This window comes from Chlorocebus sabaeus, chromosome 9 (assembly GCF_047675955.1).
Source record: "Chlorocebus sabaeus isolate Y175 chromosome 9, mChlSab1.0.hap1, whole genome shotgun sequence".
NCBI classification, from domain to species: domain Eukaryota; kingdom Metazoa; phylum Chordata; class Mammalia; order Primates; family Cercopithecidae; genus Chlorocebus; species Chlorocebus sabaeus.
Genome location: NC_132912.1, coordinates 134,964,722 through 134,987,844, shown reverse-complemented (window position 1 = coordinate 134,987,844; position 23,123 = coordinate 134,964,722). Strand labels below are relative to the sequence as shown.

The 23,123-nt window shown below is 56.8% G+C and overlaps 2 protein-coding genes across 7 annotated transcripts in view; both read right to left on the bottom strand.

Annotated features, from left to right (window-relative positions):
• Nucleotides 1–7,264, bottom strand: part of PWWP2B (PWWP domain containing 2B) — a 29,295-nt gene extending 22,031 nt beyond the window's left edge. The window contains exon 1 of one of the 6 annotated variants that reach the window (XM_073019476.1): nucleotides 7,134–7,264. In XM_073019476.1, coding sequence (XP_072875577.1) covers nucleotides 7,134–7,240 — 107 coding nt within the window. In that variant the 5' untranslated portion in view covers nucleotides 7,241–7,264. Of the gene's footprint in view, nucleotides 1–1,202; nucleotides 1,366–2,335; nucleotides 2,491–4,794; nucleotides 4,892–7,133 lie in introns of those variants that run through there. The other 5 variants (XM_007964471.3, XM_007964473.3, XM_038009752.2 and 2 more) reach the window with 5 other exon arrangements.
• A 13,345-nt stretch (nucleotides 7,265–20,609) lies between these two features.
• The window catches only part of LRRC27 (leucine rich repeat containing 27), a 49,007-nt gene continuing 46,493 nt past the window's right edge, over nucleotides 20,610–23,123 (bottom strand). Inside the window, exon 11 of the mRNA XM_007964456.3 lies at nucleotides 20,610–21,003. Coding sequence (XP_007962647.3) covers nucleotides 20,827–21,003 — 177 coding nt within the window. The 3' untranslated portion in view covers nucleotides 20,610–20,826. The remainder of the gene's footprint in view (nucleotides 21,004–23,123) is intronic.

Here is a 23,123-nt window from a genome sequence, read left to right as displayed (position 1 = left end):
TCGTGCCCCTCTCCAGGGAGGAAAGGCCAGACAAGGTGGTGCAGGTTTGGCAAGGGTGCGGCCCTTCAGACCAGGACCAAGCCCAGCCCTGCCTGCCGGAGGAAGCTGAGGCTGACGGTGGAGGGGATGGCAGCTCCCAAGAGGCGATTCTGCAGCCCGAGTGTCGCTCTGTCCTGCCCATGCACTCCCAGCGGTAGCCCACACGGAGCGGGCAACAGCCACACGGGAGCCATATGTTAAATCACATGACTTGTGGATACATGGCTTCTGGTACAGCTAATGAAGAGATAACGTCTGCGAAATAATTGTGGAAGGAACACGGTCCTCTCTGCTAATTCATGTCACCGGGCAAAAATCTGGGCTCCACTGATGGAAAAAGTTGGGCCTTTACAAGAGGAGCCTTTTCCTGCTCCCAGTTTCAAAAGCAAGCCCCACAGGAGCGCAGAGAGGCCACAGCCTGATTCGTGCCTAATCATTGATCTGGCAGAGACAGCTCCCTGCCATGTGACACGGTGTCCAGGAGGCTCATCTGCACTGCATGGGTCCCTGCAGCCGGTGCACAGGTGTCGCTCGGGGGAGCCGCCCCGCCCTGCCCTGCGCCCCCCACCCAGGAAGCCAGGGCTCCCAGGGAATGTACCCATGGCTCCCACAGCTTGTACCTCTTTACGTCCCCATGACTCAGGGCTCCCTGGCCTGAAACTGTTCTTGAAACGCACAGCTGGGCGCAACTGCTCTCCCTGAATCTAAACCTCAGCCGCGGAGTCACTCCCAGCAGCCAGGGGCCCATGGCCTTCGACAGGGCACCCCCACCTGTGAGTAATTGCCAGGGCAAGGCCACGGGGCATCTGACCCTCCCCCGTTTTAACGACAATTCTGCCAACAGCTGAATTCAACAGTGGGTCTGAACAAAGAAAAGTGCGTTAATTATGGCAGATGTGTGGAGTTCCGGGACCCCGGTCCCGCGCCCCCCGGCCCGGCCCGGCCCAGCGCCCGCCGCGAAAAGTCGCGACGACTTTGAGAACCACTTTCGCCCCCCGAGTGGCGGCCGCGCTCGCGCGCCCCGAAACCTGGGCTCGGCAGAAACCGAAAGCTGGCGCCAGGGTCGCGCCACCCCCACCCCGGAGGCGGGTCCCGGGTCTCCGGGCGGAGGGAGGTGTCGGGGGGGGGACCCCAGGGGTGTCCTGGCCCGCGCCCCCGCTCACTTTTTCGTGCAGTCCAGCAGGATCCCCGCGAAGCTCCGCTCGCCGCAGCTCACCGTGACCACCAGCGCGCCGTTGACGACCTGCTCCACCCGCACGGGCAGCCGGCAGCCGGCGCGCGGCTCCATGCTCCCGCCGCGTCCCAGGCCGCCCCCGCCCCGCCGCCGCCGCCGCCGCCGCCGCCGCCGGGTCAGCCCCGCGCGTGACGCCGCCCCGCGGCCGCCTGACGTCACAAAGCTCCGCTGGGGCGGCCGCCACCGCCGTGCCGGGCCGGGGGCGCGCGGCCGCGGGCTCCGCTCCCGGGCACCCCGCCCGCCGCCGCCGCCGCCGTGTCCGGGGAGAAGCCGCGCCCGCCCGCAGAGCTCGGCGGGACGCGCGCTGCGGACCCCCGGGGTGGAGAGGGGCTGCGCCCGGGCTCGCGGCCCACGCTGGCCGGGAGTGTCCTCCGACTCGGGAGGACCCGAGAGCCACGAGCCCGGGGGCGGCGAGGGGAACACCCGCCCTGGCCGGAGCCCCGGGACTCCATCCCCCCACTCCCCTGCCTGGGGCCGGTCCCGGGCCCCCCTCTCCCTCCGGACCCGGCCCTGCCCCCTCCCTCCCTCCCTCCCCGGTGTCCCGGATCCCCCCGCCTGGGTTCGGCTGCCCGCGTGTCCCGGCAGCGCCCCGCGCAGGGCTCTGGTGGCCCCGGGCACTGCGGCGAGGAAGTCCCGGGCGGCGCGCGCAGGAAGCCGGGGCGGGCGGAGGAGACGCGAGGCGCCCGGGGGCAGCGGCCTAGTGTCGCCCTAGCCGCGTGGGGGACGGGACACTGGGTCGCCCCACTGGGCTCGGCGCCTCTCGGGCGACAAGCGGGCGCGCGCCCGGCTCAGGGTCACCCTGCGCGCCTGGGGGTCGCCGACACCAGGACCCGTGGGGTTAACTCCGTCGGGAAGTTCCCGGGCCCAGGAGCCAGGCGCGCCTCCGCCAGTTTACAAAGGAAACAGCCTCCTTCCTCCGCGGCAGGGGCTCCCCGACCCGCGGGCGAGGAGTGGGAGGTGACGGCGCCGGACCCCCTCCCCCCGGGACCCCCGCAGGGTCCCGGTTCCCGCGCCTTCAGGCGTCAAAGCCCCCGAATTCCCCGAGCACCAGCGCGTCCGCACCCGGCTCAGAACGCAGGGGCCCGGCCTGCTGCGCTGACCTTGGCCCCGGGCCGGGCTTCTGAGCCGGGCTTGCAGCGGGCGCCCGACGGGGCCTGGAGGCGGGGCGGGGAACCGCGGAGTTGTCCTGGCGACCCAGCGCCGCGCGGCACGGCTCCTCCCAGCCTGGGAATGGAGGACCACCGCCCCTGGTGCCGCTGGGGTCCGTCGGGCCGCTGGCGCCGCTCGACCTCGCCCTCCGGCGGCCGCACGGCAGGGGGAGCCTCAGAGAGGAGCCAGGGCGGACGGAGTGAGGGAGCCCGCGGGGCCTGGGGCACCTGGCGGTCCCTGGCAGAACAGGGGTGGGGACCGAGGCCAGGGACAGTCCCAGGGAGGCCTGGAAGCCCAGCGAGCGTGTGTCCTCTTCTGTGTGGCCTGGGGCTCCCGCCAACACTAAGCCCTTACTGGGGCCTCAGGCACTTCAAGGCGCCGTAGCCGCCAGGCCTGCAGAGGAGCTGCCTGCTGTCCTGCCCACAGGCCTCTGCAGCTGCCCCCTCCAGGGGGTGGGGCTGACTTTGGAGGAAAAATGCCAGGCAGCAGGGACCCCCTCGCCACCCTACTCCGGGTTGGGCTAAGCGGCCATCCTGAGGCTGCTCACTTGCTTGGCTCTTCTTCCTGCCTGCTGGAGAGGCCTGCTGGGCACTGCCCTTTCTGAGCACTGGGGACTGCCAGGGCGAATCAGCTTTCAGGCTGGTGGGGCCAGCATGGGGTGGGATAAATGCACAGGGGGCTGTATGTAGGTGAGGGGATCCAGAAAGAGCGTCAAGGGAGCACCAGCATCCACCAGGGCCTCACCAGGTGGGCAAAAGCAATGGCTTCCGAGGTGGGAGTGGGAGTGGGCAGGATCCCCCGAAAGGTGTCTGCGTGTGCTTGGGGCTCCTGGTGACTTCCCACGCCGGCAGGAGGAACAGTTTGGGGTGGGCTGAGGGACCCACCTGTGGACTTGCTGGGCTTTAAGAGGGACTGAGGCAGGGTGGCGGCAGGCAGGATGGGGGAAGAGCGTTCCAGGGCACAGAGAGCTGGACAGATGCACCCAGCAGCTGGCAGCTCTGGCTGGAGAGGGGAAGAGGGCAGTGAGAGGCATGGCTGGCCCGCGGCACCTCCTGCCCCTCTGCCCCTCTGGCCCATGCTATTTACTATGTATTTTAAGGTAAACTTGGAAGCTGTTTTTAAAACCTGCTCTCCACTGGGTAAGGTGTAAAAAAGACTATCTGCAGACAGGGAGACCATTTTTGCAACTTAAATGGTGGCTGTTCAGGGCCTATCCCAGCAGCCCTGCCTCCCCACCCCCCACCGGCTCTTCACTGGCTTCCCGCCCCCTCCAACCTGTTTTGCTTAAGAAGAGGCCTTGGGAGTTTCCAGAGTCCCTGATTAAAGTGCAGATGGACCTCATCAGCCCAGATATCCCCTCCTGTCTGACCCAGTATTCAGGGGTTGGGGGGCTGTCCTAGGCTTGCCGCTCTCAGCATCTCCCCAGGGGCCACCCTGCTCATGCCAGTCTGCCCAGTTCTGGGAAGGACCCTGGGTACTGGGACCGGAGCTGCCTGGCTGGGCTGGAGAGAAGCCTCGGGAGTACGCACGCCCCTGGCTGGGGCAAAAACGCCAAGAGTGGGAAGAGAGACACCTCCGAGTCTTTAGACTTTGTCTTCAAGAGACTTGATCCAAACAAAAGGTCCTAAAGCCTTTGGTCCCCTGGCTATAGGCACAGCCACAGCAAGGCCTAGGACATGCCCACTTCAGGACGGCCCAGCTGGGGCAGGCTGAGGGGACAGGAGACTCTCCAGAACTTCCACAGGGGTTGGGGGTGGGTGACCAGCAGTTGGCAGGGTGGGTGGCCTGAAGGGGTACAGTTGAGGGAGGGATAGGTGGCTGGAGGAGGAAGCAGGGGCTAGCCTCCGTGTCCCCAGAGACAGCAGGGGAGCAAGGCAGGATCCCCGCAGGCCACCTCCCCTCAGGGTCTGCCTCCCCTGCGGTCCTTGGAGGAGCTCCAGGATTTGTCCTCCCCAGCAGCCTGGCTCACTTTCATCACCAGCGCCATGCCCGCCCCTTGTCTTTCAGGGTCGGAGCTCAGAGGGCCCTCCTGACTGGGGACCTGGACCTGCCCAGCACTGTCCTACTGCACTACGCCACCACTGAGACTTGTCCCTCCCTCAACTGTGCCCCATCAGGCCACCCATCCTGCCAACTGCTGGTCACCCACCCCCAGCCCCTGTGGAAGTTCTGGACAGTCTCCTGTCCCCTCAGCCTGCCCCAGCTGGGGCATCTTGTGGTGAGCAGCTTCTCAGCCTTTGTTGGTCTTTTCCACAAGATGAGGCTTACAGGGGCCTCCCCATGACTGAGGTGCAGCCACAGCCTGGCCTGTTTCCAGCCTGCTCCAGAATCACCTGGCCAGACAGCTGGTATCCCCCCAACCCCCAACACACCTGGACTTGCTTGATCTTACTGGAGCTCACCAGGGCCTGGCTGTGTGAGAGTCTCATGCGGCATAGTGAGGTGCTCCCGAGATGGACTGAAGCTGTCTGGTCAAGACGGAAGCCTTGAAGGCCATAGCCATGAGTCAGAGACCACAGATTTCTCCAGAGCTGGTGCCCAGAGGCCAAAGGCGGGGATGGGCCTTGAGGCTGGGACCCAGGTCACCTCATGGCAAGCCTTATGCCCACAGCAGCTGTGGAAGGCAGGAGACAGGATGAAGCCTTTAATACAGAGGGCCTGCTCTGATTTCAGTAAGCAATCATGTATCACTCAAGAAGCCTGGACAGACTGGGGTGCAGGAGCACGTCAGGCCTCCTCTAAGGTGGTCTGGCAGGGAGGCCAGCCTGGGGAACACATGCCTTGTCCCTAGTCATGTCGTCTGAGGCAGGGGCTCAAGGCAATCTTTGCAGGTGCTGAGCCGGGAACCCTTGACCTTCTAGCAGGCCATAGATCCTTTAGGCAGTGTTTGTTTTGTTCTGCTCCAGTCTGGAAGCCCTTGGAGGGCAGTGTGGGTCTGCAAAGCCAACTTTGTCTTGTCTGACCACCCTGCAGGGGCTGGTCTGGAGCTGTCTCCCTGCCCCATGGGTTATCAGGATGATATAGGGTCACATCCCCTGAGGCAGTATCTCAAAGGACTGGCTAGGAACAGAACTTGCCAAGACTCCACTGGAGGTGGTGCAGAGAGCTGACCAGGCACATAAACTCTAAGGCCAGACTGCTAGAGTCCTGCCATGTGACCTTGGGGAGACTGCCACCTCCCCTGTGCCTCAGTGTCCTCCTCTGTAAAGTGGGAAATATCATGGTACCTACCGTGTAGGCTTGTACTGAATATTAAGTGAGTTAATAAACATGAGATACTTAGTACAGCACAAGCCCCAGTAAAGCTTCCATGAGTCAGCGGCCATCACCATCAACACTTTTGTCATTATCACCACTGTCACCACCATCATTACCACAACCTCCACCATCACCACTACAGCCATCATCACCATGATCATTACCATCCCACCTCCACCATCACCATCACCTTATCACCATTACCACCACCCCCACCACCACCATCATCACAACCCCTATCACCATTACCATTACCACCACCACCACCATGACCACCATCAGCATCATAACCACCATCATCATGACCACCTCCACCATCACCACTACTACCATCATCATGATCACCACCATCCCACCTCCCCCATCACTACTGCCACCATCACCATCACCATCATCATCACCTCCACCATCATCATGATCACTACCATCCCACCTCCCCCATCACCACTACCATCACAATTATCACCATTATTATTACCACCATCATCACCACCATCACCATCGCCAGCATCATTATCACCACTACCACCACCATCATCATGATCACCATCCCACCTCCCCCATCACCACTACCATCACCATCACCACCATCACCATCACCACCTCCACCATCATCATAATCACCACCATCCCACCTCCCCCATCACCACCACCATCACCATTATCACCATCACCACCACCATCACCATCACCACCATCACCATCACCACCTCCACCATCATCATAATCACCACCATCCCACCTCCCCCATCACCATCACCACCACCATTATCTCCATCACCACCACCATCACCATCACCACCATCATCATCACCACCTCTGCTATCATCATCACGATCACCACCATCCCACCTCCCCCATCACCACCACCATCACCACCATCACTATCACCATCACCACTGCAACCACCATCACTCTCACCACCATCACCATCATCACCACCATCACCATCATCACCTCCACCACCATCACCATCACCACCATCATCATCACCACCTCTGCTATCATCATCACGATCACCACCATCCCACCTCCCCCATCACTACTACCACCACCACCATCACCACCATCACTATCACCATCACCACTGCAACCACCATCACTCTCACCATCATCACTCTCACCACCATCACCATCACTCTCACCACCATCACCACCATCACCATCACCATCACTGCCACCACCCATCTCCAATATCACCATCACACCACCACCACCACCAGTCACCATCACCACCATGACTATCTTCACCACCAACACCATTACCACCATCATCATACATAGCTTCACCACTACTATCACCATATCACCATCACCATTATCACCAGCATCACCACCACCACCACCACTCTTATGATACTTGTATAGCTGGGCCCTCAGTGGGATCCTTGGGTGCACCTGAGGCCTTGTGCTATGCTCAGGGCCAAGTGGGAGATGCAAACCCTGTGCCCACCTGCTGTGTGTGCGATCTGCCCCTGCTGGTATCTGGCTGAGGCCCGTGGTGCAGAAGAACCCAGGCAGGTGAACAGTAGCTGCTCTTGAAGCCTCCACCCACCCCATAACCTGTGCTCTCCCAGGTCCTTGGCAGGGGAACCAAGGCAGCCCCCAGGGCCGGGCTGGCTCTCAGCAGTGGCTGCGAATCCCGTCCAGATGCAGGTTCAAGAGGCCCTGTGGCTGCAGGTATCCGGGCAAAGACATTTGTAGGGTGGGGCATCCCATCCCCAGACAGATGCTTTGGTTTCCAAACAGTGGATCTTCGACCCTTCAGTTTCTGAAGGAGCTGGCTGTTTCTCAGCAAGACCCGTCCTGTTCTCCATGACCAGAGAACCAATCCAGAACACCCGAACCCGGTCCTGGGCCCCTGGGATCACAGACAACACAGCAGCCTGGCTTAGCAGGTTGTAAGCTTTCTCCTCCAAAGGTCATTCCCAGGATCTGAAGTTCTCGTTTCCTGGCTTGAAGTTAACCCTTGAGGTCCTAATGTTGGAGAGAGGAAAAGCCTCCGCCATGTTGATCCAAACGGCTTGGCCAGACACGGATCTCTCAGAAGAACCCACGACCAAGGACACTGGCACATTCCTGGTGAGGTTCTCTACAAAGAGGTGCAGTGTGAAGTGGCCCATCACAGAACAAGAGTCCTAAAGCCTTCGTTCCCGTAAAAGCCCCTGGCCTGGGCAGCAAACACAGACTGGGAAGCCCCTGCCTGGCCTGAGAAGCTCATGCAGACTGGGAAGCACTTAAAAGCAGGAGAGCCCTGGAGCTGCTGGTCCACAGGGAGGTGAAGCTGCACCCCTGCTCTAGGGTCTTCCAGGGCGCCTGCCATGGAGGTTGCTGGAGATGAGCCCACCACTTGAGGGTGTGGTGACCAGGAACACAGCAGGCACCCGGGCACCTCCAGTTCACGAGAGGCACCTACCAGACGTCAGTCTTCTCTGCCTGCTTTCCGGAGTTCAAATGTGGAAGAGGCCGAGCTGAGGGAGGCAGCTGAGCTGCGTCCTGATACGTCTCCCAGAGGCACTCTGGGTGGACGCTGGGCCCCTCGGCCTTGCCAGGCTGGGGCCTCCCTTCACAGAGCCAATGCCTGTGGGCCCCACAGCCAGACTAGCACCTTTCCGTCAACACAGCCATGGACACCATGAGATACTCCCGCAGTTAAACACTGCCCAGAGTCCCAGCGGCCTCCTGGAGTCGTTTTGTAAAAGGGACCTCACCAATCTCATGAGAAGTCTTTGCTGTAGGGACTTATTTATTGTAAATGAATCAGGGTCTTGCTCTGTCGTGCAGGCTGGAGTGCGGTGGCACAATCATGGCTCACTGCAGCCTCAAACTCCTGGGATTAAGCAATCCTCCCACTTCAGCCTCCTGAGTATCTGGTGGTTTCGTCACCACACCCGGAAAATTTTTTACTTTTTGTAGAGACGGGATCTCGCCATGTTGCCTAGGCTGGTCTAGAACTCCTGTACTCGAGTGATCCTCCCACTTCAGCCTCCCAAAGTGCTAGGATTATAGGCTTGAGCCACCATGCCCTGCTTGTGGGTTTACTTTTTAATCTGACAGTTTTGTCAAACCTCATACTAGAAGGTGGGGTTTCTGTTTGCTAAAAACACCATGATATTTCGTCATTAAACTAGTTGGTATCCACATCTGGGATACTTGGAGGAAAACCTCTCAGGGTATATTAACATTTCACGCCCAGCTTGCAAAGGCCCCTTCATACCTTCTGCTTCCTGACCCTGACCTCCCGCTCCCTGACCCTGACCTCCCACTGTCCTAAAGGGCAGGAGCCAGCCGGTGCCCAGAGTGTTGGGGGTAGGTACGAGAGGTCCTGTGCTCCTCCCTCCAGGCAGAGACTCCTAGTGACGGTGTGGTGGCCTGGGGCCTGGGGCCTCCCTGCAAACTCTTTCACCTTAAACCCTCCTCCTGGTGGGTGTGGCTGCGCATTTGTCCCGACCCCTCCACACGCAGAACCTGGCGTGAGCCCTGGGGTGTGGGGCCAGACACGGAGTTCAGGTGACCTCAGGGTTGTCCTGAGCCGAGACCTACAGACAGAGTGGGGCTCTCTGAGGTGTGGTTGGAGGGCCGAGAGCAGAGGCCTGTGCTGGATCTAGGGAGGCACTGGCGTGTCAACAGGTGCAGCAGCGTGCAGCTGGGCTGGGGGGCTCCTGTCCTCGCCCTCCTCCAGTGGTGAGGGAGAGGTCAGGTGTTCGTGCTGTCCCCCACAGGATGCCTGAGGGAGGAGGTGCAGAAGGGAGCAGGGTCCCCTGGGCTGGGGCTGGAGGACGCTGGAGGCTGTCGCCTGCATTCTCCCAGATGCACAGAAATGAACACCTTCTGGCTGAGAAAGGCTGACTGGGGGGCCTCTGGGCAGCCCGGGGCCTGAGGGGAGCAGAGCTTGCTGGGAGGGCCTCATTCCTTCCTGGGTAGAGGGACCAGCCAGGCAGCACCCCGACAACTCCAGCCCTGGGATGGAGAGCTGCCCCCACACTGGGCTTCAGCCCTGAGGGCTCTCCCCAGCCTCTCCACTCCCTGGCCTCCTGATCGCATGGAGGAGCTGGTGAGTGTGGTGGGTGCAGGGCCAGCTTCCAACAGTGACAAGGGGGACCCGAGCCCAGCTGCCCCCACAGCCCGGCCAGCACTCGGGGAGGTCCAGCAAGGCGTCCTTGAGGTCACCTGAACTCTGTGTCTGGCCTCACGCCCCAGGGCCTGTGCCGGATTCTGCGCTGTGTGTCCTGAGACCCGGACCAAGCGCATGGGGCCTGAATGGCATCTTCCCTGGCCGGCTCCCCACGGACGTTTGTGGGCTTGGCCCTCCTGTTTTGGGCTCACTTGCGGGGCAGGACTCAGGGATCCATACATGAAGTGAGCCAGGCTTCCCTGGGGGAGCTGGGAGGGCAGGTGTTTGGGCCGATTGCTTTCTCAGCCTGGGACGTTGCCCTGTAGTGCCTACCCTGTTGCCATGGCCTGGCGTGGGACCTCCAGGGCCAGGCAGCTGCTTCCCTCAGTGAGAGCCCCCCAGCCCCTGCAGGTGGCTCCGCGGCGGCCCCCCTCCCCCCACCATGAACCTGCGCCACGCCCGGCCTTGGGGCGCCACCTGCAGGTAAACTTGGTTCACGGGAGGTTGGGCCTGCGTCCTGGGACCCCAGGGCTGGCGATGCCCATCAGCACTGCTGGGACACGGCCTGTGACCCTGTGACCCCCTGGCAGCGTCCGCCAACCACATTCACGTTTTCCACGTGCTGGCCCCCTGCTGAGGCTGCTGCTTTCTCCAGGCCACCCCAGACCACCTGCCTTCTGCAGCACGGTTCGTGCCCCCTGGGGGTTCTCAGGCCTGGCTCTGGGATCTTGCCTCCCTTTTCCCTTCCCAAGGCAGCTGGGCAGAAAAATGAGAAGTCCCAGAAGCTCAGGACACCCTGATCTGGAAGTTGGCGTAGACGGTACTCACCCAGACACCCCAAATCCACCAGGGAGAAGGGCACCTCCCACCCAGACACCCCAAATCCACCAGGGAGAGGGGCATCTCCCACCCAGACACCCCAAATCCACCAGGGAGAGGGGTACCTCCCACCTAGACACCCCAGATTCACCAGGGGGGGCTTCCTGCCAAGACACCTCAAATCCACCAGGGAGAGGGGGGCTTCCTGCCCAGACACCCCAAATCCACCAGGGAGAGGGGTGCCTCCCACCCAGACACCCCAAATCTACCAGGGAGAGGGGTGCCTCCTGCCCAGACACCTCAAATCCACCAGGGAGAGGGGCGCCTCCCGTCCAGACACCCCAGATTCACCAGGGAGAAGGGGGCTTCCTGCCCAGACACCCCAAATCCACCAGGGAGAGGGGGGCCTCCTGTACAGACACCTCAAATCCACCAGGGAGAGGGGGGCCTCCCGTCCAGACACCTCAAATCCACCAGGGAGAGGGGGGCCTCCCGTCCAGACACCCCAGATTCACCAGGGAGAAGGGGGCTTCCTGCCCAGACACCCCAAATCCACCAGGGAGGGGGGCCTCCTGTACAGACACCTGAAATCTACAAGAGGTTACAGGATCCAGAGAGGCCGAAGGGAACAGCTGGCCACAGGGCACAATCAGGAGCAGGGCCACGTTCAGAAGATGGGCTGAGTCACAGGGTGGAGGGTGGGCGCAGGGCCTCCAGCACCATGCCCCCACCAGCCTGTAAGCACCTTCCAAGCAGGGGTCTGGGTGGTGGCCTCTGTGCCAGCTCCTCTACCCTGCCCAGCAGAAATTACCCACCATAGCCATCCTGGGGCAGGCAGGCTCTCCTGGTCCCCTTGAAATGGGGCCTCTCACTGAGTGAGGTCGGGGTTTAGAGGGTGAGAGAGGGCAGATGACCACGGGAAGGGTGATGTGGAAAATGAGGGCATGACGGTGGCCTCTGGAAGACAGGCAGGAGAACACGGATTCCCACGGTGGGCCCTCCCAGAGGACAAGTGGCCGGCTCATCCCTGCCTCCACCCCACCTTCCAGCTGCTGCCTCTGCCGGGAGCCCGGTCTTCCCCACGATATGCGGACGCTCCCCAGGGCCCATCCAGCAGCACCTTGTCATGAAAACTCCTTGACCCACAGGACTTGGATTCCATGGCAACGCTAAGGCTGGGCTGTGCCCAGGGCCTGAGGCCAACACCGGGCGTATTCTCCTGTGGCCCAGCAAAAGCAGTGACTGGTGGCTTCAAGGGAAAGGTGGGCAGCATCTTGGCAGGTTCATAAAAACAAAAGGACTCAGGGGACCCCAGTTGGAATCCCCTAGACAAGAGTCAGACAAGGGGGCACCACATGGTGGGTGCACCTCACTCTTCCTGTCTCCCACGAAGGGCCAGCTCTGGGCACCCACACCCCATCCCGGAGATGCCAGGACAGGGAGTGGTGCTTGTGCATGTGTTGCCCGGGGGGCCGATGTCCGCAGCACTGGCCAGAGAGCAGGGAGGGCCCTGACGTACCGCCCATGGCTGGTAGTAGGGCCTGACCCAAGCCGGGCTGGACCCAAGCCGGGCCTGACCCAAGGAGCCACCAAAGAATCATCTCCTATCTAAAGGTGCAATTCTCGAGTGAAGGCCACTTCAGTCAAACAGACCCGTGCCAGAAAGATGGCACCGGCAGCGCCAGCCAGGGCCCAAGGAGATGCCAGCACGGCACTCACCACGCAAGACTTCTAGAGCCAAGAAATAAAGGGTTTTCCAAGGAAACATCAGCAAATGAACAGACAGAGAGGATGCAAATGTTGGCATCCAAAGGAAAAGCGTGGAAGAGGAAACACTGAGCAACAGGAAGGAAATGAGAAGAGGGCGGCTCGGGGACACAGCCAGAGCTGAACAGTCCATCAGAGGGGCCCCTGAATGACAGAGGGAGCAGGCGGAGGAGAGGGAGCAGGCGGAGGAGAGGGAGCAGGCAGAGGAGAGGCCGCTATTTTTGAAAGAAGAGAAGCAAACGGCTTTCCTCAAATGGAGGAAGAGCTGCACCCACAGTCCGGCGGCTCCTGACACCCCAGTGTAGCTGAAGAGAAGGACCTGAACTCAAAGGCTGGTGAGTATCCCATGGCCTCCAGACAGACAGGAGATGCCTCTACAGGAGACGGAATCCTGCTGACCCGGGCTGTGCCTCCACAAGTCTAGGAGCCAGAAGACAGAACAATAACATGGACTCAGAGAGACAAGGACGAGACTCAGCGCTTCCGGATCCAGCCCAGGACAGCTCACAGCATCCAGGCCAGAGCCGAGGTGCGGGGCAGGAGGTGGGCTGTGGTTGCTGCCTGTCATTCTACAGAGACCTGGGCTGCCCTGGGACTCACCTTCCCCAGGAGAATACGGAGGAACTTGGGCCAGGATAGGCCCAAGTCTTTGGAAGGCCTGGACACTCCCACTCTGCACTTTTAGAGCCCTCAGCCTCCATGGAGGGAGGCCAGGCACCCTGCTACAGACCCCAGGGAGGGACCATGGGAGCCAGAGATGTCCTGAGAAAGGTAGTTCCAGTGATCCCAGCATCCCATCTGAGACCAACCTTCCAGGCCACCTGGCCAGAGTGCCAGGTGTGTGAGGGTGCCATCCTGCACGTCTCAGCTCAGCAGGGCCATCAGATGGCTGGTGCCCCCGCAGACAGCCCAAGGACGGGAGAGCCACCCTGCTGCGCCTGGTCAACCCAAAGCATTCTGAGATTGGGGGAGGCTGCTGTTTTCAACCACTAAGCGGTCTGTCACAGCAACAGGTAACTGAGACAGGATGGAGAGAAACAGGACATCAGGACGTTCTAAAGGCCTCAGCTGAGGCAGGGGAGAAGAAAACGAAGGGAAGAGAAAGTCCAGTTCTCAAAAACTGATAGAGAAATATCTGTCTGATTATGAGAGAAAGTGGGGGAATGTAACTATTGATAGAAGGGAACAGCATAGAGGTACTGCAGGTTCACAAGAACAATGGAATGGAGAGACTTGATCAAAACAAAGATGGAGGGAATGCAAGCGTGTGGTTTCCACATTAAATGCGAATTACCTGGAATTTTCTATTAGCTGTATTTTTTTTTTAACACAACCTAACAGGCTTGGAGTTTTTCCTATACACTGTTTTAAGAAGCATAATTAAAGCAAAGTGATTCTTTTAAAAAGATTGCAGTGAATGAAGTGTGACTTCTGGGCCAGGTGAGTGATGACCTCCTGCTCTTGTAGCCACGGGGGAAGGCCAGATGCAGGAGTCGCAGGGCGTGTGTGAGGCTGCGAGCCCGGGGCAGCCTTGGAGGGCCTTGAGGGGGACCAGAGCTGCTGCATCCCAGCCGGCCCAGGCTGAGGCCCAGGGTGTCACAGACAGGAAGCAGGGCCGCTGAGAAACAGCTGGTCCCCCAGGCCATTTTCAGACTCTGGCACCAGCACAGGAAGCTGAGGGGCTGTTCTGGAGAGAGGGTGAAATCTCAGGGCTTTGCAGCAAGCCCAGGACAGGTCTCACCCACCAGCCTGCCAAAAGCAGAGGCCGACCAGGAGAAACTGAAGCTGTGACCCAGGCTCCACCCAGTGCAAACCCTGCCGGGACGAAGGTGATAAAACCTGTACCCATGTATGTGCTTAACAGAGGAAAGGGCCAGTCCTCTCAAGGAAACCAGCACTGTCCTGTCTCTGTGGTTTGTTTACAGAGTTGACCCGTGAACAAGGTGGGGTTTACGGCGCGCTGATGCCCCACGCAGCTGAAAATCCACATACTGCTTCTGACTTCCCCAAAATGTAACTACTAATAGCCTACCATTGATGGGACGCCTTCCCGGTGACACTAACATTCAATTACTGCATATTTTGTATGGTATATTATATACTGTACTCTTACAGTAAGGTACAAACAAGAGAATGGTAAGAAAATCATCAGGAAGAGAAAATCTATTTACTACGAATTAAGTGGACTCGGATCCTCAGAAAGGCCTTTGTCCTCGTCCGTCTCAGGTTGAGTAGACTGAGAGGGAGGAGCTGGTCCTGCAGTCTCAGGGGTGGCAGAGGCAGAAGCTGGGGAGGAGGCAGGGGAGGCAGGAGAGGCAGGCACACTCTGGGTGACTTGACAGAAATGCACGTAATTGCTGTCTGACTTTGCTCTTTCATTTCTCTAAACTTTCTGTGCGGTCCCAGTCCTCCTTCCAGTGCTCGCTTTAGTTTCCGTGCCTGCATCATAGACGGGCCCATGTCCTGAAAGAGGGCAGAGACAGCTTGAATGACGGGAATGCTCCTGCCAGGGTCCCTGGTCAACTTCTTTCCCAGCACTGCTTCCTCTCTGTCTTCCTCCTCCTCATCGCCCGGTTTGGAAGCGCTCATCTCCCTCAGTCTCTTCTGTTCATTGCTCTGGTGCAGTGTCTATTAGCTCCTCAATTTCTCCAAGACCTGTATCTGGAAACTCTTCGCCCTCATCTTTTTTGCTCTCTCCACAGTTTCTTTAATTGCTATATAATAAATGTACATATTTTGGGGGTACATGTGATAATATGATATACTCGTATAACGTGTGAAGATCAAGTAAGGGTAACGGGGGTGCCCATCACCCTGAATATTACTGCTCTTTCTGCTGGGAACCTTGAAGGATTCTCTTCTAGCTATGTGGAAATGTGCAATTGACTAACGTGAGGTAGTCGCCCTATTGATGTATTGAATGCCACGTCTTATTTCCTCCATCTCACCGTGCATTTCCACTCATTAGTCACCCCCTGCACCTCCTACTTCCCACTTCCTGGCCTCTGGTCACCACCAGTCTGCTCTCTATCTTCATGAGATCCACTCTTTTAGCCCCGACAAGTGAGAACAAGTGATGCTTGTTTTCCTGTGCCTCACTTACTTCGCATACCATAATGACCTCCGTTCCACCCAGGTGGTGGCAAGAGACAGGATTCCACTCCTTTTCCATCACTTCTGGGATTGGCTGTCACCAGTGCTGCGAAGTTGTACACAACATCTGGACACGGTTTTCCCCAGCAAGAATGTGCCCTTTCAGGCTTCGTGGTTTTCCCAGCCTTTTCTCCAACCATGACGGCAAGTCCAGTGTGTAATCCCTCAGCCTTTCATGGTGTTCTCTGAGGTTCTCTTCGCCAGCACTACACTCCTGTCCACACAGTGCCGCATACAATGAGGCTTCAAGGTCCCTGTGGCCTCTGGGCCAGAGGCTGCACTGGAGACATGTTTGGGGGCAAGTGGGCTCCTTTGACACCTTCATTGTTGAATCATGGGGTTCTGGGTGGCCAAGAGGCATTGTCCGATACCAGAGCTTTAAAAGGCAGTCACTTATAGGAAGCAAAGTACTTCCTGATTTCAGGGACAAAGCATTGATGGAATCAACCCAGAAGAGAGGTTCTTGTCCAGCCTTCTTGTACAACCAAGGAGCAGCTGGTGTTCTCTTTTTCCCTTCAAGCTCGGGGGTTAGCAGCTTTCTGGATAAGGGTAGTCCTGATCATAATCTGGCTGCATTTGCACAGAACAGCAGAGCTGGCCTCTCCCCTCCTGCCCTAAATTCTGGTACTTGCTTGTCTTCCTCATTCATGCCTGTGGCATTTTTTTTTTTTTTCAAGAATAGGGGACTTAGGTCTGCATTAAAAACCTGTTCAGGCAGATATCCTTTATCCTCTTTCTCCTCAGTGGCTTTCTTCATGGTATCTGTGTCCAGGGACTTGTCTGCCGCCCCTTGGCCGACAGAAGCTATTTCTCCGTTATCTTGGTATTTTTCCAGCCAAGCCTCTTTCTGAAATTGTCAAACCATCCTTTGCTGGGATTAGATCCTCCAGCTTCAGCTCCTTCCCCTTCCTTTTGTTTGAGGAGTCTATAAGTACACCTTTCTCATAGTGTATCAGTAAGGGTTCTCTAGAAGGATAGAATAGGATATATACATACACGAAAGGGAGTTTATTAAGGAGAACTGATGCAGAGGATCACAGGGTGAAGTCCCACAACAGGCTGTCTGCAAACGGAGGGGCAAGGAAGCCAGTAGCAGCTCAGTCTGAGTCCCCAAACCTCTGAAGGAGGGAAGCCGACACTACAGCCTTCAGTCTGTGGCCGAAGGCCAAGAGCTCCTGGCAAAACGCTGGTGTAGGTCCAAGACTCCAGAAGCCAAAGAACTTGGCGTCCGAGTTCAAGGGCAGGAAGCATCCAGCACGGGAGAAAGATGAAGAGGCCGGAAGACTCTGCCAGTCAGCTTCAGCCACCTTCTGCCTGCTTTTTCCAGCCATGCTGGCAGCTGATCGGATGGTGTCCACCCACACTGTGGTGAGTCTTCTCCTAGTCCAGTAACTCAAATGTTAATCCCTTCTGGAAACACCTAGAAACAATACTTTGCATTCTTCAATCAAATCAAGTTGACAATATGAACCATCACACACAGCAACCCTGCACCCACATAAAAGCTGCATTCCCAATACAAGATAAAAAGGTATTTCACAGAAAGTGTTAAGGCTTTTGTGCCTGCTCACAAATTTCCTTTTTTTACTATGGTCCTTATGCGGGATTCATTTATCTTGAATTGGTAGGCAACTGCAGCTGTAAACCTCAATCTTAGGAACATATCAAGAAACTCAATTTTTTCTTGAAATGTCGTGACTTTTCTCTGCTTCTCAGGAGCTCTTTGGTGTGACTGGTGGTGCTCCATGGGCCCCGAAGTGCTCTTCAAGGTTTATAATATTGCGCCAAACACAAGAAATACACAAGAACATCCAGACGGCACCTTTTCTTCAAGTTGGGGTCTCACTCTGTTGCCCAGGCTGGAGTGCAGTGGTGCAATCACAGATCACCACAGCCTCGACCTCCTGGGCTCAAGGGATCCTCCTGCCTCAGCCTCCTGAGTAGCTGGGACTGCAGGCGTGTGCCACTACATCCAGTTAAAATAGAGCACTTTTTATTGTGATACACAATGTACTGAAGATATGAACTGCCCATGCACAGATTAGCACCACATGGTGTTTTAAGCAGATCCTTGAAATGCTTACGCTTACTGCAATAGCAACAGGAGGTGGCTTTGTAATCATTCCAGCAGCATACTGTGCACTGCAGTTAATTTAATGCAGTTATAATTTAATGCTGTTTTTTTTTTTTTTTGAGACAGAGTTTTGCTCTTGTTGCCCAGGCTGGAGTGCAGTGGTGTGATCTCGGCTCACTGCAACCTCTGCCTCCCCGGTTCAAGCGATTCTCCTGCCTCAGCCTCCCCAGTAGCTGGAATTACAGGCATGCGTCACCACGCCCAACTAATTTTGTATTTTTAGTAGACATGGGGTTTCTCCGTGTTGGCCAGGTTGGTCTCAAACTCCTGACCTCAGGTGATCTGCCTGCCTCAGCCTCCCAAAGTGTTGGGATTACAGGCGTGAGCCACTGCCTCCGGCCAACACTGGATCTTTATGGTGACATTTCTCTCTACTGTGAATGGTCCATGTATGGTCTGTATATTTTATGCATTCGTGACGTACCTAACTTTTTCTTTTTCTTTTTTTTTTTTTTTTTAGATATTTCTAGGCTATGTGGTTCATCTGCAAATTTTTTCAAATTGTTGCAAATTTCCAAAAATTTTTCCAATATGTTTATTTTTAAAAATCCACTTATAAGTGGACTCTTATAATTCAAACTCTTGTTCAAGGGTCAACTTATACGATGCTTTGCACTCACTGAAAACTTATGAGACAAATGTAATATGTTACAGAGAAAAGAAGAAAAGAGATATAAAGGGAATGAAAAGATGGAGAATTTCAACAGAGAATCGGCATTCACAAAAAATTACCGGACACCTGAGACCTGAAAAACACAAGATCTGAAATTTAAAACTGATTGAAAGAAAACACTTATTTTAAAAAATCATTATAATGATGATGTAAAAGGATCTAGCGGAAAAGGTGGACGGCATCCGCGAGCAGATGTGGAATTACGGCAGAGATGAGAATGAGAACACAGAGGTGACAGGAAACGCTGGAGAGGAGCACGATGGGTTCCGAGACCATGCACTCCCCAAGAACACGGAGGTGACAGGAAACACTGGAGATGAGAAGGATGGCATCCGAGACCACGCACTCCCCGAGAACACAGAGGTGACAGGAAATGCCGGAGATGAGAAGGATGGCATCCGAGACCATGCACTCCCCGAGAACACAGAGGTGACAGGAAATGCCGGAGATGAGAAGGATGGCATCCGAGACCATGTACTCCCTGAGAACACGGAGGTGACAGGAAATGCCAGAGATGAGAAGGATGGCATCCGAGACCACGCATTCCCTGAGAACATGGAGTAAGAGGAAATGCTGGAGATGAGAGGGATGGCATCCGAGACCACGCATTCCCTGAGAACACGGAGGTGACAGGAAATGCTGGAGATGAGAAGGATGGCATCCGAGACCACGCACTCCCCGAGAACACGGAGGTGACAGGAAATGCTGGAGAAGGCAAGGCTTCACAGTTTCAAAGGACTGGGATCATAGCGGACACGCTCTCTGATCAACAACCAGGTGAGCAACTTGGAAGCTGAGCCCCAAGCCCAGTTAAACCTTCAAAGGAGAGCAGCTCAACCCATGGCTGACTCCAGCCTCACAAGAGACCCTGACCAGCAACACCGGCTAAGCTGCCCCGACTCCTGCCCTCAGGCCTGAGAAATGAGAAATGGCAAAGGTCTGCTGCTCCAGCTGCTGGGCCGCAACAGGTCACTGACACCTTTTCTAGCTTCTTGAATGGAAAGCTTAGATGATCAATTTCACACCCTTCTTCTTCTCTAATACGTGGGTTTGGTAGTGATGCATTTCTCTCTAAGCACCAGTTCCCACTTTCTGAGTGTTTAGCTCGGAAAGTAGGAAGTGCAGGGCGCAGAGACCCATGAGACAGAAAACAAACAGCAAATCCAGTGAAGCCAAAACCCAGGGCTTTTGGAAAAGAGGAACAAAATTGATAAATCCATAGCAAGAATGATGAAGAACACCAGGTCAAAAATAAAAGAGGGGACATTATTACGGATCCTAAAGATACTGAAAATAAGAGGAACTTTATGCTAATACATCGCACAACTTGGATGAAATGAGGAAACTCACTGAAAACCATATTTACCAAAATTAACAGAAAAAGAAACAAAGTATGAATAGTCTCACCTCTGTTAAAGAAATCAAACCAAAGATGTTTTCAAGATCCAATTGGCCGGGCACGGTGGCTCACGCCTATAATCCCAGCACTTTGGGAGGCCGAGGCGGGCGGATCACAAGGTCAGGAGTTCGAGACCAGCCTGGCCAATATAGTGAAACCCCATCTCTACTAAAAAATACAAAAATTAGCTGAGGCCTGTAGTCCCAGCTACTCAGGAGGCTGAGGCAGGAGAATTGCTTGAACCCAGGAGGCGGAGGTTGTAGTGAGCCGATATCAGGCCACTGCACTCCAGCCTGGGAGACAGAGTGAGACTCCGTCTCAAAAAAAAAAAAAAAAAAAAAAAAAAAAAGATCCAATCAAACACTCATCACAAGAGACTAAGTCACACAGAATCTACACAGCTTGCGCAGACAGAGAGTGAAATAAGGCTATCTACGACGCAGAGGTCTGCGGACCCTGCCGTGTCCCTGGGGTGGAGTCCGCTGTCCCACGTGCAGGCTGAGTGGTAGCAACCAGGAAGGGGTCAAGGCTGAAAGGAGGGCCCTGTAGCCAGCAGGGGGCAGGGGAAAGGAGGGCCCCATAGCTGGGCAGGGAGCAGGGGAAAGGAGGGCCCCATAGCTGGGCAGGGAGCAGGGTCTTTTTGGCTCTCACCCCTCCCTCCTAGCCAAAGGTGGTGCTGCAGGGACTTGTGGCTTGGCGGGAATCAGATGACCTGGTCTCCTATCTCACACTCAGATAAGTGAATGAAAGCTGTGAGTACTGTTGTAACAAGGGCTCCAGGGCAGGAGAGAGGCAGGCGCCTGAGCATGAGCATTCTGTCACATGGCTTGGCAGGAACCTGCGGAAAGAAGTGAAAGCGAGACCACGTGCTCACAGTGTCCTTTCTGTTAATACGGCTGAAATCTTCCACAGCCTCAGGAGAGGAACACGGACTTGTCTAAGGAAAACAACAGGCTGCCGAGAAATCAGCCCTAAGGGTAACACTGAACCTGGCGCTCTTCCGGCCACCACACAGGAGGCGACGCCTGGGAAAGAAGAATGCACGGCTCCTGTCTGAAGACGTCTCTGTTAGTCCAGCCACCTGGTGTCACTTGTATCTGCGAACATTTCCTGATTCTTCATATTTTGTGTTAAAAAATGTATTTTGTGGCCGTGCTGCTGGCGGGCCAAGTGACAGGTTTCCAGCGAGGGCCGCCCATCGACGGTCTTTGTTCAAGGCTAATCCCAATTTTAGCTTCAATACTTCATCCTGCAGCTCTTTGGCCTTGTGGGAGACAAGGAGGGGGAGACGTTAGAAAGGCTGGCAGGACTTAGGGCGTCCATACGTCTCTGGCTCAGATTCCACGTGGGGCCCAGGCCGTGTGGGAGTGAGCAAAACCAGCCCCGCTCCCCTGGGGCCCCTGCAAGCCACATCATGGCACGGTCTCCCCTGCAATGGGGCCTGGCAGCCTACTTCCAGCCAGCTCCCAGGCCTCCCACCTCAAGAGGACACCACCCTCTGCAGGGACACACGTGGCCACTCATCCTGGTGTCCCCACAGCCCCACCCAGGTGTCCTGTGCAGATGCAGGTCAATGGATGAACAGACACTCGGCATCATCCTGTGGGCAAAGGGAAGGCTGGTGCCACACCCTGGGCAGTGTGTTGGAAAGCATCACCACAGCCATGACCACACCTGAAAGCCATAACTGCCCTGGGAAGCAGATGGGGCCACAATTGCCACCTCCGCCCCACAGACACAGAAGCCATGGATCAGGAGTTCCTACAGAAGGAACCTGCCGAGCCTGAAACCAGAGGCAGGCTTTCTGTTCCAAACCCCATGGTCCATGGCCAATCCCCTGGGCAGAATAAGGTGAGGCTGAGAAGGGCACTGCAAGGGGGCCTCAGGTGGAGAAACTGAGGAGGGGCTCTTCCTGTTCCTGCCCCTCCAGCCCTCTGCAGAATCCCAACCTCCCCACTCCAAGCACAGGAGCCCTGGGCTACCCGGCTCTCCTCTCCCTCCCCAGCTTGCCTCACTGGAGGCACAGGTTGGACATGACCTCCAGTGCAGGTCCCGGGAGACCCCTGCAGCCTCCCCCCCAGTACAGACAAGTCACAGCAGGTCCCTGGAGAGCACTGCACCCCGCCCCCCATACAGCCATAATCACAGCAGGTCCCTGGAGACCCCTGCAGCTTCCCCTCACCCCATACAGCCATAATGACAACAGGTCCCCAGAGACCCCTGCAGCTTCCCCCCACCCCATACAGCCATAATCACAGCAGGTCCCCAGAGACCCCTACAGCTTCCCCCCAACCCCATACAGCCATAATCACAGCAGGTCCCCAGAGACCCCTGCAGGTTGCCCCCACCCCATACAGCCATAATGACAGCAGGTCCCTGGAAACCCCTGCAGCTTCCCCCCACCCCATACAGCCATAATGACAGCAGGTCCCCAGAGACCCCTGCAGCTTCCCCCCACCCCATACAGCCATAATCACAGCAGGTCCCCAGAGACCCCTACAGCTTCCCCCCACCCCATACAGCCATAATCACAGCAGGTCCCCAGAGACCCCTGCAGCTTCCCCCCACCCCATACAGCCATAATCACAGCAGGTCCCCGGAGACCCCTGCAGCTTCCCCCCACCCCATATAGCCATAATCACAGCAGGTCCCCGGAGACCCCTGCAGCCTCCCCCTCCATATCACAACTATGGCCTAGAGCAGCACTCACGGCTTCTGGCTCTGCGACTTGATCAATAGTACTTGTCACTGACCCAGTAAATAGTCAATGATAACGTTTTTCGCTTCCCATAGAAACCTGTATTCCCTGTAGGATTCATAACTGCCTCCTTTAAAAATGTTTACTTTGTTTTCTATATCTATTACATCCTCTCAAACTGTAAAACCTCTCTCAACATCCTCCTCCACTGGCCAAGTCCTCAGACTGACCTGGTCTCCCTGGGGAGACCCCGACAGGCTCCTCTCACAGCAGCGGGTGGCCGGGGGCTTCTGGGTCAGCTCCCTTTCCTCCGGAACTCTCACCTTCCTCTCTCAGCATCTACTCCCTTGTTTTGATAGAACAAATTCTACAGTGGCTTCTGGAGAAAGACTCTCTAGATGGGAAGCAGCATTTTGAGTCCTCGCATGTCTGAAAACGTCTTATTGTGTGCTGGCCCCTGACCTTGCACTCGGAGGACCGAATCCCAGTGCCTGCTGAGGGCAGTGCCATCACGGACACCAGCTCCCTCCCAGTGCCTGGTTCTGTGTGGGCCTCTCTCCCCGACCTCCCTGGAATCTCGGGGGGTCCGTCCTGCTCTGGTTCGGGATGCTGAGCCATGGTGCCAGCACGTGTGGGCCCTTCTGGCAGGAAGTACATTGGTTCCTTCGGGAAGAACCCTCCTACAC